At 53.0% G+C, this 19,129-nt stretch overlaps 2 protein-coding genes across 2 annotated transcripts; both read left to right on the top strand.

Annotated features, from left to right (window-relative positions):
• Positions 1 to 12,717: 12,717 nt before the first annotated feature.
• IUM83_09133 (DEAD-box ATP-dependent RNA helicase 36) lies at positions 12,718 to 13,587 on the top strand (the record flags this gene model as incomplete). Its single annotated transcript, XM_067933553.1, has 2 exons — positions 12,718 to 13,477; positions 13,571 to 13,587. 2 exons carry the CDS (start codon positions 12,718 to 12,720, stop codon positions 13,585 to 13,587), a joined length of 777 nt encoding a protein of 258 aa, XP_067800018.1.
• Positions 13,588 to 13,897: 310 nt separating this feature from the next.
• IUM83_09134 (Retrotransposon protein, Ty3-gypsy subclass) lies at positions 13,898 to 17,342 on the top strand (the record flags this gene model as incomplete). Its single annotated transcript, XM_067933554.1, has 3 exons — positions 13,898 to 14,147; positions 14,218 to 15,724; positions 17,270 to 17,342. The coding sequence occupies 3 exons, from the start codon at positions 13,898 to 13,900 to the stop codon at positions 17,340 to 17,342; spliced, it is 1,830 nt and encodes a 609-aa protein (XP_067799836.1).
• Between the last annotated feature and the right edge of the window lie 1,787 nt (positions 17,343 to 19,129).

Here is a 19,129-nt window from a genome sequence, read left to right on the forward strand (position 1 = left end):
CGGTCTGGCGTTCGTACACCGCGTACAAACGTCACAGTCGGTCGCTGGACGGACTACAAAGTGCTACCAGGTGTAGTGGGTCTAACTGCACCACTGATTAGCCGCTACGTTGCGCAACGTGTATGAGGAAGCGTAAGTACTTTAGTAATTAATTAGGTTAATTATATTTTGGAATACACAAATATAAGTTAAGTAAGAAAGGATTCTAAGTGACTTAGATTAGGGTAAAATGAGAACTGTATTGTTTGTAAATTGATCTTCCTCCTAAATCCGCTAAAAACTGCTTATCATCTATGAAAGGGGTTGGCAGCGGCTGGCTGTCAGAGCCCCGCTAATATGCATGATTCTGATTGGCAGAAAGATGCTGCTTTCACCAATAGGATCTTTTGGTATGTGTGGACCACTCACCGTGGTGGTCCACTTCCAATGTATCCATCGGTGTGGCTCACCAAGGTGAGGAAGTATCTAAAACTTTAACAGATAACCCATTATCTGTTAATTCACAAGTGGCTTGTAGCCACTTCTACGTGTAACCCCGTTACAACATCCCCCCTTATAGTTAGACGCGCGGGTCCCCGCACGTCAATCTTTGGAGTTGACCATCTGTCAATTCTCCGCGTTTGAGAAGAAATCCGCGCTCATTCAACGATGAGCGCGCCTCAGAAGAAGTCTTCAGTCGGGGAGCTTCACCTCCATCGACGACTACTCGAACGCCAGAAGCGAAGTATATGACGCCGTCGACTTCGACGACGACGATGAAGATATGGAGTGACGAGGAGGACTCGTCCTCAAAGCGCAGTGATTCAGTACACGAGCGAATCGCTCGACCCTCATGCGAAGAACATTCGCCCGCGTGAAGGGGATGAATCGGACGCTTCGAGTTCGAAGCGTTCGGCGTACTGAGAGCGACACCCCACCGCTTCCGCTGGGGCTCAGGTATCCAGCGCTGCCGCTGCAGCGCGATGTCAAAGCTCGCTGCTCGCGATATTTGCAGCGCGATCCATGGATGCCGTCCGCGTCCGGAGATTACGGACTGGTTTGGGGAACTCGGCACTCCGAATGAGGTGCCGTTAGTATGCAGCGCCATCAAAGATTTTGCACGCTGTGGTTGCCGATTGCACTTTGATGCGGAAACGCATCAAAGGCGTTGATTACCGCTACATCGGACTCTTTCATGAGCTCCGATGGTTTCAAAGCGACCCGCAGCAAAGCGCCCGGAGTGGCAAGGCACTTGTCAAGTTGGAACGCCTTTGTTGATAACTTCAACAAGAGGCCGAGTGCCAATGTGATCGGATTAAGCAGCAGGTGGACGTTTGAGACGCAATTAGCGTGTGAGCTGGAGCAACTTCTACGTTGCTGCTGAGGAGGCAAATGTGCCGTGCGCTGTGCCCGAGGGCTTTCAGCACGAAGTGCTTTTTCCTTGCAGCGGTCCGCTTGAGCGATCATGACCTTTCGAACGGGCACGTCGTTCCGTGTGCTGAGAGTTCAAGAGCCCGTGCTAAGCTCCCAGCACGTGAGGGTTCGGGCGTTGGTGATGATCGCAGCGCTCGTGTTATCTCCGCTGCGCCAGCGCGTACTGCTCGTGTCGCCTCACCATTTCCGGAACGTCCTCCAGCAAAGACGTTCCGCGGTTCTATGTATCTCGACAGAGCAGTCTTCCAGACGAATACGAAAACGAGCCCCTGAGGGTTCGTTTCGATACCATGGTCATCAATCCGCTCAACAATCCAGGGGTTGAGCCGCGAGCGTCACGGACGGCGGTGGCGGGGGTGGAATACGTCTTCGGGTATGATCAGCCCGGGTTGATCAGTATGTTTTCTCTCCACGACCGGGTGACCGTCGTGTGGAGCGTCTGTAGGGCGTTGAGTTCGCCGCCCTGAAACAGGAGCTGGCGAACCAGAATTAAGTCGCAGCGGTGGTCTCGCAGACCGCCTCGAATAATCCAGGTCGAGCTGGGGACCCAGATGGTTATCCAGCGCGTCCGGCGCGCTGGAGGAGAGGTTGCTCGTCGCCGAGGCCAAGTCCTCTTCGGGCTTCTGCCTCGGCTCCTGCCGAGGGTTTCGGGTCAGCTGAGCCAGATGGCTCGTGCTGCCGGTATGGTTTCAGCCGTCCGACGTAAAGGTCGGATGGAGGCGCATGCCAGACGGTATGTCTAGCGTGTATGCGTTGCCTTGCCGTGCCAACACGCAGTGAACGGCCTGATGAAGGCGGAGCAAGCGTTTGCTCCGAACCGAAACTGCATGTCTAGGCAGGTTTTGTGTAGCTAACAAAACTAATGGAACCAACTTTAAATCTATTTTAGTTGCCTCTGCCCGCATTAGTTTGCGTTCAGCTTCTGTTGATCAACAGAAGCTGCTATTGTAGTCTTGGACAAACCGAATTACGGCTTGTCTTTGGTGATGAAATCCGGATTTAATCCGAGCTGAAGTCATTCAGCTCGCTCTCCGCTAGAGGCCCGGCCTCTGCGTGGTTCTGCGGTGTCGGCGCCCTGCGCAGACCCGTGGTCGTTGGCCTTATTAGTTAGGAGTTCGCGCCCCGGCAGACTCATGTGGTTTGTCCATTGTTGCAGCGACACCGTGCAAGCGTCAGCGGCTCTGCGGCTGCTGTATTGCAGTCGTAGATCCTCCCCACCTAAAGTGGGAGCCATCACCCGAGTAACTCGTAGACGGATGCCGCATGGCATTCACGTAGAACGGTGTATGCCCGGTCGAGGCATTTAATTGAGTTATTGATGGCAAAACTATCGATAAAGCACTCGCTCCAGTATTGGAAACGAGGAGCGTAGCTCTTCAACATATCGACGAGCACGCGATTCACGCGCTCGGTTTGATCGTCCGTCTGCGGATGATCCAGTTGACATGAAAGTTGGTCTCAAGAAGTGTAAACACTTTGCCACAGATGCGCTGGTGAAGGCAATCTCTGTCCGGACACGATATCGGGATTTGCCATGCCATGGTGTTTGAACACCATGTCGACGAGCAGACGGGTTATTCGCTTCGCGGTCACCTCATTAAGGCACCGCAGCAAGATGTAAATTATCTTGCTGAAGCGGTCTACAAAGACCACAACACCAGTGTTCCCTCCGCTATCCGGGAAGACCAAAAGATGAAGTCCAAAGACATGGACTTCCAACACCCGATGGAGTCGGTAGTGTAGTGGAGCTCTGCGCGAATGGCGCAGGCTTTACGCGTTGGCATACCTCGCAAGCACGGATGTACTTTGCGCACCCACTTATACTGGTGGTGCCAGTAGAAGTCGCGCGTGAGAAGGACGTGTCTTCACGTCCGAGATGTCCCGCAGTCGGGGCATCATGATACTCGTACATGATCCTGAGTCGCAGGTCATGGTCATTTGGCACGACAACGCGATCCGCGTTGTCGTCGACTGCATTATAAAGAAGCAGTCCGTCGTGCACTGATATCGGTGTGCACGCGCACGAAGGTGTTTGGGCAGCTTCTGACGGGACCTGTCGAAGGCGCTGTACATAGGCCAGCAAGAGCCATAGTCAGTGTCGTGCGCGTATTGCGGCCTTCACATCATCCAACAGAGATGATGTGGGTTTGCTCGATCGCATGGCGTCAATGGCATTGACGCTCATCAGCTTCTGCATAGTCCGGCCGACGTGATAACGCGCGTCGGCCACTACATTCAATCTCTTCCGGCTTGTATTCGACCCGGAAGTTATACTCCGCAAAAAAAATGAGAGCCATCTCGCCATTCTTGTGAAATGTATGACTTCACTGCGGTGCGCAGTGAAGCATGTGGTCGGTAGACCACAAATGGTCTACTCCTGCCAAGTGTTGCCCCGGAACTTAGTGGATGGATTTCTACGGCAGCGAGTCTTTGTCATGCACTGATAGTTGCGCTCAGCTGGCTTCAGCGACGCGATTGGTAGTAGACGACACGAGCACGGCCCCGTGATCGTGCGCTGCATCAACGCGCATCCGATCGCGTAGTCGGATGCGTCGCCATACGACGAAATGGACGATCTTACCGCTACCGCTAAGATCGGTGCCTCAGTCAAGCCCCGCTGACTGCATCGAATGCCTTTTGGCAATCGGTTGTCTAATCCCACACAGCTTCCTTCTTCTTAAGAAGCTGTGACAGCGGGCGGATCTTGCCCGCATAACTTCTCCACGTATTTCCTGCATTGGGCATGTACGCTTGCAAGGAACCGCCTCTGTGTTCCTTGACACTTGAAGGCGCACATTCATTGGATCACTTGACCTTTTCCGGGTCAGGAACACCATTCTTCCATACAAGACACCTGAGGACGGGTATCTCGCTCGCCCCTGAAGATACACTTCTTCAGGTTCGCGTAGAGCTTGCGTTTCGCATAAGCTCGCGAAGCTTCCGGAGATGCACCCTGTGCATCTCTACGTCGGTTCTTCCCGTCCACAGCCCGGCTGTGATGAATACAATATCGAAGCAGCTCGGTGCGGTCGCGCACTGAGCGCAACAAGTGCGTCACGCACCTGTTGAAAGTCGCAGGGGCATTCTTAAGCCCCTGTGGTATTACTAGCCATTCCCAGAGCATGCCGCTTTGGCGTATGCCTAATGCCGTGAGAGGGGTACGTTTCACGCATTAGATTTGATAAACTATCCAAGTCGAGAGCACTGTAAACGGTGCTCCCGGCCATCGAATCGATGATAACATCTTTTTCGCGGTATCGGCGTTCGCGTTGAAAATCGCATCGTTCAGCTTGTTGTAGGTACGAACGATGCGCCATCCGGCCTTGTGGCTTCTTGACAGAACGCCGGAGCACTGTGCGGGGACTTGATTCCCGCACTTGTCCTGCTTTACGACGACTTTCAAAGAAGTCGTCGATTGCTTTCATTTTGCTCTCGCGGCAGTGGCCATCGCTGCGTGACACAGTACCTGCGCCCGGCACGAGATCAATCTCTGTGCTGACCGCCCTTATCCTGCGGAAGCTCCGCAGAATCTCTTCCGGAGTACGTCTTACTCCCTCAACAATTCGTACAGGGACTCGACTTCAGCGAGTCCCAACCTGTTCCTCGAAGCGCTCTCGTTGTCTTCGCACTGAGAGTGTCTTCACTCAGTGGTACTTCCCATGAAGAGCTGCTCCCCAGCTCTTCGCTCGCCTCGCCGTTCTTTCGCTGTCCGAAAGAACGCAGACTTGCTCGATGCGTCCATCGTGCAAGTCGCGCGTGAAGCGCGTCCAGCTCATGGCTGGAAGCGAAGTCAACCCCGACGCCGTCGTCGGAGTGACCAGCGAGTTCCATCACGATACCGGAATCCAGTATCAGGTGCGCGTCAAGACGCTTAAAGGTTTTGACTGGCGTCACCGCCGCAGTCTGCCCAGCAGACTGTTTTGTTGCGTCTCGGTCCTGACCGACTTGCGTAGCGCGTTTTCCGCTTGTTTTGTTGTGTTATGGAGCCTGCCCGCACAGTTGTTCTTTTCTGGTCCAGGCCCGGCCGTGGACAGTTAGTACCCGCCGGCGACCCTGTCCGGCGGGCGCGCGGTATCAAGCCCGGCTTGACTGCATTTTCCTTCGTACAGCCCGGCTGCACGGTAATGTGTCCTTTCGCCGGCAGACCCTGTTTGCGGGCGCGCGATATCAAGCCCGGCTTAATCGTATATGCTTCGTCGCGCAGCCCGGCTGCACGACAGCATGCAAATTGCGTCAGTCCGGCACACGGTAAACCGTCCGCATTCGTTTGCAGCGTCAACTCCCCGGAGCTGACACGCCTTCGTCACCTCGACGCCAATCATTGGCGGAGCCCTCATGGAGGGTGCGTCGGCTCCGGAGCCGACGCGTCGTTGTCGACCTGACCGCTTCTTCGGGTCAGGACTGTCCTCACACGCTTGATCGGGTGTTGGTTCCGAACCAACATATCTTTTTTTTCTCCGACGTCGGCAGCATTGCCGACGTGGGTTCACTTTGTGCGCGCCTCGCGCGCTTCTTTAAGCACTCCGGGACAGCAGCATAAAGCGCTGTCTCGATTCGGTGAGCCGCGCACCTGTTAAGTGCGCTGCGGTAACAGGGCCATCGCTCTCGTTCCGTTGTCGTGTCCGAAGCGCAACATGCGCTTCCAGTCTATCACTGATCATGCCGTGCCACGGCATGCCCATTAATACGTCGAACTTATCGTCCAGGTCCAGGACGATAAAGTGTTCGACAAACACTCGTTATTTGTACGCACAGTTCACGACGCGCTTCGGTCTTTACGATGGCACGGTTGCCAGTCGTACTTCCAGAAGACTTCGAGGTACATTTACCTCCTCGAAGTCATTCCGACAGGTTTCCGTAGTCGAACAAAGTTGTTCGGACGCGCCTGAATTCCACCAAAGCTCGAAGAGAGTCACCGCTCTTCGAGTAAACCTTCAAGATGACTAGGTTTGGCCTGTCATCTTTATTTCTGCAGTGAGCTGGTCCACTGGGGCTGCAGTCTCAGTGCCGTGCGCTCCGATGTCGCACGCGCGACGTATTACCAGGCAGGGCGCCCCGCGCCTACTGGATGTTCGCGGTTTTAGTTATCCGCGGCTGCCTAACATCGCCACGACGGCCACCTCCAGGGGCATAGAGCCGTGCACTCCCGTGCAGTGACCGATCCTTCCGCAACGGAAGCATCGCACGTTACTTCCTGCTGCTGGTAACCAGCAGTTGTTGCATTCGAGAGGTGTCCATTGGTTCTGGACCTCCTGTCTCGCTACCGGGCGCGGTTGCGGCCCGGTACAGCTTATTACGGAGTTTAGCCTGTCGCATAAACTCTTCTTGCATGGCAAGAGTGATTGCAGCTTCGAGATACTCGGGTATTCTCGGAAGAGATAGGTCTTCACGGGCCCATCTCGTCCTTTTCATGAACGTGACGACCTTTGGTCGCCTTCGACCGGTTAGTCACGATATTTGATAACAACATCGCGCGCTAAAGCGTAAGCATGGACGTCATATGACTAAAGAAGGTCGAGGAACCTGCCCTCGACCGAACTCGTTTGCGGGGGGCTCAAAACGCTTGTTTGAGCTCCTCTTGAATGATTTCGTACGTGCTGCCATCGTAGATCGGAGAGTCGGCGTCCACGCCTGTTCCTTGCGCGTCCGCCAAGGCAGACATGGCGAACGGACTCCTTCGACAGCGGGTCGACGATGCGTTTCATTGCCATGGCTGTGTCGAGTTCGACGCCATCGGAGGAGAGGCTCGCCCTCTCTTCCCACGTCGTAATTGCTTACGCTCAACTCTTTAATGGTTGAGCACGCGGTGTCGTCCCCTGACGACGCCGTCACGGAGAAGCAGCGTCACGCCGTTCTTCATGATGAAGCCCAGAGCAACACCATGTTGCCCGTCGGCGATAGCGTACGCAGCATTGTAGCTATCGCCGCTTCTCCAATGACCGTTGACAGTCGTTGGAGTGGCCCCCCACCTGAGTCAGACAGGTGGGGGCAGTCAGCGCGTAACATGCTGCAGGCGTGTTGGCCTCCATGGGCAACTTCCGTGCTCATGTGGTTCTCGGTCTGGCGTTCACACCGCGTACGAACGTCAAGCAGTCGGTCGTTGGACGGACTACAAAGTGCTACCAGGTGTAGTGGTCTTAACTGACTCACTACTTTAGCTACACGTTGCGCAACGTATGAGGAAGCGTAGTACTTAGTAATTAATTAGGTTGACTATATTTGAATACACAAATATAAGTTAAGTAAGAAAGGATCCTGGGCAAGGACTTAGATTAGGTAAAATGAGAACCGGGTATTGTTTGTAACTGATCTTCCTCCTAAATCTGCTAAAACTGTTTATCATCTATGAAAGGGGTTGGCAGCGGCTGGCTGTCAGGAGCCCGCTAATATGATGACTTGATTGCAGAAAGATGCTTACCAATAGGATCTTTTGGTATGGGTGGACCACTAATGGTGGTCCACTTCAATGTATCCATCGGTGTGTCTTACACCAAGGTGAGGAAGTATTTCCAGTAAAACTTTTAACAGATAACCTATCTGTTAAATTCACAAGTGGCTTGTAGCCACTTGTGCGTGTAACCCCGTTACACCAGTGAACACTTAAGAGGAAGATTGGAAGTGGAAAAGTGATTAATTGAATCGTTAGTTTGGCGTCGGCTCATTGCCGTCACGCAACCAGTAGTTCTTGGCGACCTGGACACGCAAACAAGTATCCAGGTCCCATCCCCGGGTCTTATCAATCAGATCCTAATTCTATACTGATCTACCAATGAGAATCTACTAATCCAAAACGTAGCTTGATCCAAATATGCGACTAGCGTCCCATTATCAAAAGTTCGGCTCGAAAAGTTGATTCTTGCTCATCTCAAATATAATTAACCTAAGTAATTACTAAGTACTTACGCTTCCTCACACACGTTGCGCAACGTGTAAGCTAAAGTAGTGAGAGTCGCTAGACCCATCTACACGTACGCTGGTCGCTGACGGGAGCAACATGGTGTTGCCTCTGGGTTCATCGATGAAGGAGCAGCGTGATGCTGCTTCAGTGACGGCGTCGTCAGAGACGACACCGCGCTCAACCATTAAAGCTGAGCGTATAATGATGCGGGAAGAGAGGGCGAGCTCTTCCGGGATGGCTTGTCGAACCGACACAGCCATAGCGGCTCGACGCACGTCGACCCGCTGTCGAAGGTCGCGTTCGCCTGTCCTGCCTTGGCGGACGCGCAAGGAGTTACGTATGGACGCCGACTTCCTGATCCTACGTGCTTCAGCACACGAAGTAAACCGAAGAGGAGCTCAAACAAGCGTTTGAGCCCCTTAAAACGAGTTCCGGTCGAGGGCGGAGTTCGACCAGTGATGTAGGCGCCTACGATATTCAATCGATTCCAGTCTCTCTCCGCCAGTAGTGTCGCCACCAGGGGTGAACTGACGAGTGTTCGTCATTTCCGCGGCAGGTTTCATCTTTTCGAGATCATCATAATCGGCAAGTTCTGGATCCGGTCACTAACGCCCTCACTGCACTATGCAGGGGCATCTTCCTGTTCATCGCCAACATCGCCCTCGTCCTCATGCCGGTAATCTACGCGAGACAGCCATTCTGAGACAGTGGGTGAGTACTCATTATGATAACGCTCCTTGTAGACAATGACTTCGTTGACCGATACATTGTTCACGTGCTGCAGTGTGCTCGGCCGGAAGTAAACCTGGCGCCCAGCTTGACCCTCAAGATAACCAACCAGAAATCTAATGGGACAGTTGTCATCAAGCTTATTCCTAGACGGCCCTTTCGTCTTCTTCACTACTAATGCGGCGGCTCGCTCCGGAGCTACCTCCTTGCTTCCAGCCGTTTGGCCCGAGTGCTGGGGTTGCTTGGGCTTCTGGATTTGGCCCTGGCGTTGTGACTGGCTTCCTCCGCTGGTCTGCGCCAGCTCGCGATCGCACTTGTTGTAGCTATCCATGCGAATGATTTGATCCTTTAGCTTCTCAGGAGTCTCCACTTCCGTGGCACCTGCCTCACCATTCCACGCAAACGGGCGAACCGCGGGTTTGGTGGCAGGGATCTCATCAACAAGTTGATAAAGATGAGGGTCGAATGTCAGCCTTCAGCGATGTGAGCTGGGCTCGCAGCATGAACATATTGTCCACATGTTGTGCCACCCCAGTTGGTCTTGCACTTAGCGGATTCGGCTTGTTGTGCGAGGTGGTTTCTTGGTCAGTACGAGTGGCATCGTTATGTATGCCCTCGTACAGTTGCGCCAAGTACTTCCACATATTTGTTCCCGTCGTCTTCACCACCACACATCACAATCCCATCGACAGCGACGCCATGATAATCGTCTTCCCCTTGGCCTGCGCTTCGTCAAACGCCTTCTTTTCGTCTTTGATGGCCCACACAGCGTCTTGTCTCCGATTGGGTAGGCAAGAAATCCTTTCTCTTCGAACGCAATCAGCATCATGTTCCTTTAATACATCCGCAATTGGCCGTACCAACCAACCGGACGTCCATCCTTGTCGAGTCCAACTTTGGTTGACATCTCGGATCCGTGAACACTTCCAACTAACCTTACTGCCAGTTTGGGTGGGACTACTCATCCCTAGGCGTCCTGTTTGAGACTGAGACTCATGCAAAATATGCAGCGAGACTCCAGCTAAACTAAACGGATTGTCGAGTGTTCTTGAGCCTGGCCTCTCTTGTGGGAGGCTGCACTGACCATTACTCGAGTTGAACCTCAAGCTAACGGTTGGAACTGGAGGCGAGCTGCAACACTTCTCGCATTGGATGGACCTCCTACGGCGAAAATACGTTGACTTCCTGGTTAGTCTTTTCCAGGCAAAAATATTGGCCTCATATGGGATACCGCCTCAGCCCACACGTACCAGACCGTGATCGATTATTTGGAAGTGAATGGGCTCATGTATGAACTTATCCCTGCTGGCTTGACATCAATAATGCAGAACTGTGATCTTTACGCTAACATACCTCTGAAAGCTGCCATCAAGAAGAAATATCTACAGTAGAAGGTCTCGCAAACCATTCCGGCGGGGGGGGTAAAGTTACCAAGTAGGATGCAAATGATCCACTGGATCAAAGAGGCTGTTTCTATGGTGAACGAGAGCATGGCGCGGTGCGCAAGATAGAATACATGTTCGGTCGTCTCAGGACAGGACCCATGACCCAACCACGAGCTTATCAAGAGCACTTGCGTCAACTACAAAAACAACGAGGTCTACAATTCGCTCATCCTGAATCTGGCAGCTGAAAGCCTGGAATAAGGAAACTGTGGAACGCTTTCCAGCTTTTGAAATATGCAAGCTAAATCTTAACATGAAGGATGCATATTTGCCTTTTTCGGCATGCCTGCAAATGGTAAGAAGAGTGCCAAACGTGCGGCACCCAAAACATTATTTCTGTGATGTACGGTAGCTTTTCAAATATGTTACCAAATATCGGTTTTATCGGTAACGCTTCATCGTCTGGAGGCTTTTCCAAAACCAGATTGCTCACCCAGGCCTATTGCGGGAGGAGAGACGTAGTTCGTAAACTCCTAGACGAACGAAAACAATGAAAATACTCAACTCTAGAACGAAAATCTATGAACACCAAATAATACTACTTATCTGTTATAAATACGCCATAATGCTTTTTTTTTACGAAATTCATCTCTTGAATATCTTCAGCCGTACCAATTGCGATCATGCCTAAGATGATTACACCATGTTGGTAGCAATGTTAGCGACCGTTGGAAAACTGTCACGAGAACGCTAGCATACCTCGGGATCTTTGTCTGACGCTGACAGCTCAAATTCAATATGGTACCAATAGATTCTTACTACCTGGCGTGCATTTGGAAATCATCACGCGTCTGCTTTTCAGCCAGCGTACTGTTTTAAAATATACCCGTCATCGTACGGTTTTGAAAAAATAACCCGTTAGTGTACGATTTTGGCAAAATACCTGTCAGTGTACGGTTTTGGCAAAATACACGTCAGTGCAATGGCACTAACAGGATCTAAAGCAATCTCCCCACGATAAGAACCTAGCTTCCTCGTACAGCCAACCAATCAAAATTTAGCAGAGACAATACTGTACAGCCGTATATAAAGAATGATACTCGGGACTAATAGCTACCATGCAGCCTAGGTAAATGCTTTAATCAGAGTAATCATTCAGAGACCGGACCCTGAACTGTTTCTATTTTTTGTTTTTGTCTGCACTGGCTGTTGGATGTAGTAGCAACACCACCGACTATGAAATTCCTGTGTCCGCTCAGGTTTTACAGAATCTCAGCTAAATTTGCTGTGCGAAAACTAGAATCAATAGGAGCTCGCTGTAACGCTGATGCAGGTCTTGGCGCTCCTGTTCACACTGGAGATTCCAGCGCTCCCTCTCAACTTCTCTCTCGAGTTTTCCGCTTGCCAGGCCGTGTACCTGTTGTGATCCTGCTGCTGCATCCACCCCAGAAATCGAACAATGTCATCATATAGGTGCTTTCTACCAGCCGAGACTACCGCGGAGGTGCTAATTCTTGTACTAATGCCAGAAACACGGTTGGCCCCACATATCGTTGGTGAAGACAACGCAGGAGCACATCGTTCATCACCAGTTGCCTGTCGATTGATCCTGGTTTCTTGTGGACGCTCATTATTCTGGGTCGCAGATAAAAACACCCCCCCCCCAGATGATGAGCATCTGTGTGAGATTCAGATGTCAGATGTGATGCATCAGCCGCCGCTCTCACTTCGCTGTTGCCAAGGACGCGACCAAGGACGCTGTGCAAGCTAGGTAGCTAGGCGAGCAGTAGAGGCCGTAGAGAGCGACGAACTCTATCTTACTTTCAATTCACTTTGCAATTTACCTTGAACAAGGCACTCCTCGACCGCGAACGCCGAGGACGCAGAACAAAGCTAGCTTTAGTACTGTGTATTACTTGCTGGATCGCGCTGTGCAAGCCGGAGTCTTCGCTGTGCAAGACGATCTCCGCCGTGCAAGCGGAAACGTCGCTGTGCAAGCCAACACCTCTCTGTGCAAGCCAACGCATCGCTGTGCAAGTGAGCGCTAGACGCTTCAGCTGTTCACCGTTTAGCCAGCTCATCACGGATGGCTGGCTTCACGATGGAAGAACAAGTAGCGCCACCCGCTGGGGACTTTGACCCGAACGCCCAAGACGCTGACACTGCTGCCCGGAGCCCTTCCGCCGACGGCTGTGCCCGCCAACCTGGAAGAACCGCTACCACCCAACGCGGCTCAAATGCTCGACGGACTAGCCTACGGGTTCTACATGTTGCATCCGGTGGCCCTTCGCCATGCCGCGCCGCGAATATGGCGGTGAGGATGATGTAGACATGGAAGATGTCAGTGGTGATACCACGCGCTCTAGGTCGGAACAAGACCGGGCGATCTCATCGGAGCTGGGCAAGCGTGTGCAAACGATGCCAACTCTGCCAAAGCCGCCAACGTTCCGAGGGTCTACGGCGTTGGAAAAGCAGCGCTTCACGAAGGACTATGAGGCCTACTGCCGACAACTATCGGCCTTGGAGACGGCGTTCTTCCGCCCCTTTCGAATGCCCGTCGGAGCCTGTGTTGAAGATGAGCGTCGGCGACCGATTGCGATGTTTGACATCTGCAAATCGCTGGACGACATCACAGAGAAGAACTGGATCGATTACTTTTGGGAGGGTCGGATCGTGGGCGAGCTGGATTTCGACAAGGTGAAGGCTCTGATGAAGGAGAAGCTCCGCATGGACGTGAGCCTAACCGATGCTGACTCTCGTGTGTCCAAGCTGGCACACGAAATGTACCAAGTATTGGAACAAGTGAACATGAAGTGGATGGTCAAGGGCGAGCCGAAGAAGATTGTGAACTACCTCATCGACACCCTCTCACCGGAGGAGTTTCGACGAACAATCAAGAATGAGATGGCGCGCGAGGCGAACAAGCCCCTCTACAACGACGTGGTAGCCTTCATCAAGTGGCTTCGGGCCAGCTGTAAGGAGTACTTGCGATGGGAGCCGACGAATGCCAAGATACCGCAGCCTGCGCCGTCGGGAGGAAAACACGGTGATAGTAAAAAACCGGCCGCGAAAGGGGCTTCAGCGAGACCGAACACCAGCGGGGTGCCTGGCGCAAGCGGAAGCGGACATGCTTGAAATGTCACAGCACTGCCCATCGTGTGAAGGCCTGCCCCAAGCGAACCCCGGAAAAGCTGAGACTCTTCTTCGCGAATGGCGTGAGAAACGCACTGTCGCCCAGACGGCCACTCGCACGGCTCCGCCAGCCCAAGGTGTTAAAGCTCTTCAGCTGCCGGACGGGTCGAAGGACACTGGCAGTACTTGTCAGGTGATGATTGAAGATGTCCTGGAACTGGGCAGAGTGCTGTTGAACTCTGGAGCCGATGTGAACATTGCTAGTCGCTCATTGGTCGCACATCTGGAGAGAAACGGTGTTTCGGTACGAGTGGAGACGTGTTCGCCGAGATCGTTGTCCATGTTCGATGGCAAGACGCTCACGGTGATGCAGAAGGCCTGGTTCGACACGATCAAGATTTACACCAGTGCTGGGCCGCTGCTGCTACGACGTACCCCAGCTTGGATCTTTGGGGACGACGCCGAGCCGCTGACCATGATGCTGTCCCGCCCCGTAATGGAGCTGCTTGGCTACTCAGTTGATGCTATTCTCGCTAAAGCTTACGGTACCAGGCCTGAATGGGATCTGCAGGACACCGCAACCGAAAAAAGTGAAGGCTCTTCAAGATGACAGTCGTGGTCAGCAGGGGATTGATGAGCGTTTGCGGACGGCCACTCCAGAAGCCGGCCCTCTAGAAGCTGATGAAATGGTGACAAGATTGTTGAAGGAACGAGTCCAAGAGGCAGCCGATGCGGGACTTGCCGAGCCTCTTGTGACCCAACTGCGAGAACTGCTCATCAAGTACAGAGACGTCTTTCGAGTGAGCTTCGGACAGGACCCACCCATCCGAGTCGAGCCTCTCCGTGTTCGGGTGCGAGATGGAGCGACGCCGGTGCGGATCAGCGCTCGACGTTACCCGCCGGCTCACATGCAGTACTTGGACCAGCATGTGGACGAACTCTTAGCGAGTGGGCTAGTGTACACGAATCCGAGCAGCAGATGGGCATCTCCTCCTCGAATTGTGGCCAAGCAAGAGCCTGGGACCTATCGAATGACTGTGGATACCCGGGCGGTGAACGAGAGAACCGATCCAATCCAGTGGCCAATGCCAGAGCTGGAGTCGGCGTTGGGACTGCTGGAGAAGTCGACCTGCTACGTCACACTCGACTGGTTTCGCGGTTACTGGCAGTTGCCCCTGCACCGCGACTCTCAAGAGATGTTCTCCATCATGACCCACCGTGGAATTATCACGCCCACCCGAGTCCTGATGGGAGGTACGGACGCCGTGGCTTACTGCCAGCACGTGGTGGAGGAAGTCTTCAGACCCCTTCTGTACCAAAGTGTCCTAGCTTGGCTTGACGACATTTTAGGGTACGCACTGGATCCAGTGAACATGTTGGAGGTCTTGGAGAGAGTTCTCGCGGCCTGCAAGAGCTTTGGCCTGAAGCTTCACCCAGGAAAATGCCATTTCTACCTACAGGAAGCTCGGTGGTGCGGCAAGATCGTCAGCAAGGAAGGCATCCGCCATTGCCCCTCACGAATTCAGGGTCTGGTGGCAATGCCCGACCCGATTAATGCAGGCCAGCTTCAACAGTTCACGTGCGCTGTAAATTGGATGCGCCAGAATATTCCGCAGTACACGCAGATGGTGTCGCCGTTGCTAGCGGTGATCGACGCGGCAGCTAAGATAGCGGGAGGACGCAAGCCCAAGCAGCTATCTCGCGTATATATCGCCGCAGTTGGGTGGAACCAAGAGCATGTCGATGCTTTGAGAGCCATTCGACAGGATCTGTGCGATATGGTCCCGCTCGCTCATCCCGACGCGAGCAAGGTGGTGTGTCTCTACTGTGATGCGTCACAAGATTTTTGGGGCGCGATCTGTACGGGTGTTGACCAGAGCAACCTGTCGAAACCTCTGAGTCAGCAAAATCACTCTCCGCTGGCCTTTTTGAGTGGGAAGTTCACCCCGGCGCAATCCCGGTGGCCAACGATCGAGAAGGAAGCTTTCGCTATTGTGGAGTCTGCCAAGCGACTCGAGTATCTGCTTCTAAGACCGGGTGGATTTCATCACTTCACTGATCACCGCAACCTCGTCAACATGTTTGACCCTTTTGCCACGGACACGGCAATGCCGCGTTACCGAGCTGACAAGCTGCAGAGATGGGCCATGACAATGACGTCCTACAAGTATGTGATCGAACATATTCGCGGCGAAGACAACACGTGGGCGGATATGCTAAGTCGCTGGGGATGTGCATCGCAACCACTGGACAGTCGTGGCCCGAGCATACAGCAGCTCGCAGTTGTGGCAAGAAAACCACAACATCAGCTCTCAGTGCATGGTGTTGGTGGGCGTCACTCCCCGAAGATGTTGGTGCTTTCGTCGACAACTGCATCCACTGTATTGCTACGAAGAACGGTAGGGAACCACGTCCGTACGGACCCGCTCTCCACGCTACGAAACCGAATGAAGTCATCCATTTTGAGTTCCTGTCATTACCTGTTGACGAAGACACTCAGAAGAAGTACGTCTTGGTGGTCAAAGACGATTTCAGTGGCTTCGTTGAACTGCACCCGACACTGACCGCAGATGCTCCAGCTTGCGCGTCTGCTTTGCTCGGATGGTTCAAGCGAATTGGCGTGGTAAAGCAGTGGGTCTCAGACCAGGGCCCCCATTTTCGCAATGAAGTCATGAAGATTCTGGCACGCACGCTTGGCTCGCAACATCATTTCACAACGGCCTATTGCCCATGGGCGAACGGCACGGTTGAAGTCGTGAATCGATTGCTCCTAAAGTGCCTCCGTGCTGTGCTGAGTGAACGCAGGCTCCCCCCGTCCAAGTGGGAACAAGTGCTAGGATTGGTACAATCGGCACAAAACCAACAGCCATCAGACAGACTTGGTGGTCGGGCCCCCCTTACGGCTTTCACCGGACTACCGCCAACCACCCCACTCGCAGTGACTTTTTCGGACGATCTCGTGGTGGAAATGAGCGCAGAAGTGCTGCAACGCAGTCAAGAACAGCATTTGGCTAAGATGGCCGAAGCGCTGGAAGCTATGCACCGTGAAGTTGCAGAGACCAGCGATCGTAGGCGCATGCAAGCAAGAGCTCGACGCGCCAGCAAGTCCAAACCGCCGAATTTCTCTGTGGACAACTTTGTTCTAGTCGCCGTGGTTACTCAGCACGCGAACAAGTTGGCCATCAATTGGCAGGTCCCTAAGCGCATTGTTCGTGCGATCTCGGACTGGGTATTTGAAGTGGAGAGTCTGAACCCGCCACAAGCGACGACGACTAACCATGTGTCCCGAGTCCGCTTTTATGCTGAAGCCAGCCGTGGAGTCACTGAAGATTTGCTACAATAAGCGCTCCACTCGCAGGGAGGGCATCTAGTTGAAGCATTTCGAGGCGTGTGCTTTAACAAAGCTGCACGCCGCTGGGAAGTAGAAGTCAAGTGGCTCGGACTCGAGGCAATTGAAAACACGTGGGAGCCTTAATCAGCGTTGCAAGCGGACGTCCCAGTACTACTCGACCGATATTGTACTGCACGACGAACCAGATGTATACGCGATGGTATCCGCGCAATCCCACCGCCGACGCCGGAACACCCGTCGATGGGGACTTCCAAGCGGAGGGGGAAGTGTTCTGGGTCGCAGACCAAAAGCTTACCCCCCCCCCCCCCCCAGATGATGAGCATCTGTGTGAGATTCCAGATGTCAGATGTGATGCATCAGCCGCCGCTCTCACTTCGCTGTTGCCAAGGACGCGACCAAGGACGCGACCAAGGACGCTGTGCAAGCTAGGTAGCTAGGCGAGCAGTAGGGAGCCGTAGAGAGCGACGAACTCTATCTTACTTTCAATTCACTTTCCAATTTACCTTGAACAAGGCACTCCTCGACCGCGAACGCCGAGGACGTAGAACACTCATATCCATCTCTAATGCGAGAGGTAGCTGGCGCATCGCTATCTGAAACCATGTCGTGCCCATCGTAGTGTGGTCGCTGCTGAAGCGACTTGCGTTTGGTGTCTTTGTGAATGTTTCGCCGGAGATCTGCACCGAGCCTCCCCATTTCGTTCAAGTTTTCGATTGGAGAGTTTCGTGATGCCCGACACAACCTCAGAACCTTTCGATTCAAGCTGCCGCTACTGCGAGGCTTGCTGCATGGTCCCAGGTATGCCTTCGTCTCAGCTTTCTGCCTGCTGAGGAAGCTGCGACAGTATGATAGCTAGTAGACGGTATAGCTCATCAACAGTATAGTTGGGAGTCCCTTGTGGCTCTGGCATCTGCATTTTCGGTGCTATTTAGCGAGCGTTAACAAGACGATAGCAGTGAGCGATTCGCCCTTTGAAGCTCTTCTCAACTTGACTGCTAACTCAGAAATGATGGGATTCGTGTGTAGTGGATCACCAATCGTAGTCCACACCAATTGGGTGCGTCTGTTCGAAGATGAAGTTAGCTAATCGCCATAATTACAGATTAAAACCAGCGCTTACAATCTCTCTTCTACTGCACGCAGCGACAGAGCCCCCCCCCCCCCCCACTGGTTCCTGCCTTACGGATGCTCTGGACCCCATGATAGATCCTCCAACTTAGCTGTCGACTGGCGCTGCTCCCCTCTAAACATTTTCAAGTTAAAGTAGTTGTTGATCAACACAATCGTACCAGGGGTCGGTAGGGCTCTGCAATCGGAGACCATATCCCACACGGTAGCGGTCAACAGCACTGAATTGATAGCGTCAGTACGGGTTTCATACTGATCTCGAAAAGCCTAGAGCAAAAAAGCAACATTGTCAACAATGTTATACAACCAAGACCAGCAAGTCTTTGTCATACCTCCAGTAGTTTCTCGAGAGGCTCTGGAGAGGTTGAGTCGACGAAGTGGAGTCTGACTAGGTTCCAGGTTTTGAATGTGTGGTCGGAGATCCACAGAAGCTTCACTAGGCAAATATGTCGTTCTTCAAGCCGTTGCGCACAGGTACGACAACACCATTCGATTTATCTGCTGATCTTGAAAGCACTGGAGCGACTCAGCCAAGCAGACAGCCAAAGCAACCAACTTGTCCACCACGGGAGTGATGAAAAGACCAAGTCGGCTGTGCCTACTTACTCCGCACCCTGTCAGTACTTAGTGGGGTTACCTACGTAATTGCATCTGAATAATCATACATCTTAGTAGGGTTTGCGAGCCCCGAGTTGTTTTGGTGACCCGGGTCGTCGACAGACGCTTCAAAGATCCGGACACTCGTAAGCGCATCACTGGTTATGTATTCACTATAGCTGGTGGTGCAGTAGCTTGGGCCGCCCGCCACCAGACAATTATCGCGCAATCTACAGCCGAAGTGAAATACGTAGCTGCTTGTGAAACCACGATGGAAGGCCGTGGAATTGTGAACATGATGGACGATGCATTGCCAAAAATTGATATTCAAACAGAATATACTATGGGAGTCGACAACAATACAGCAATCGCTCTCGCTACACCTAGTTCATACAGTAGGAAAACACGGCATATCGAACTGCGATGGTACTACGTGCGCGACCAAGTGCTGAAGACACTGGTGAAAGTGTCCAAAGCGGAAGGGACCGAAACCCT

The sequence above is a fragment of the Phytophthora cinnamomi genome (assembly GCF_018691715.1).
Source record: "Phytophthora cinnamomi strain GKB4 chromosome Unknown Contig3, whole genome shotgun sequence".
In the NCBI taxonomy this organism is placed as follows: Eukaryota; Oomycota; class Peronosporomycetes; order Peronosporales; family Peronosporaceae; genus Phytophthora; species Phytophthora cinnamomi.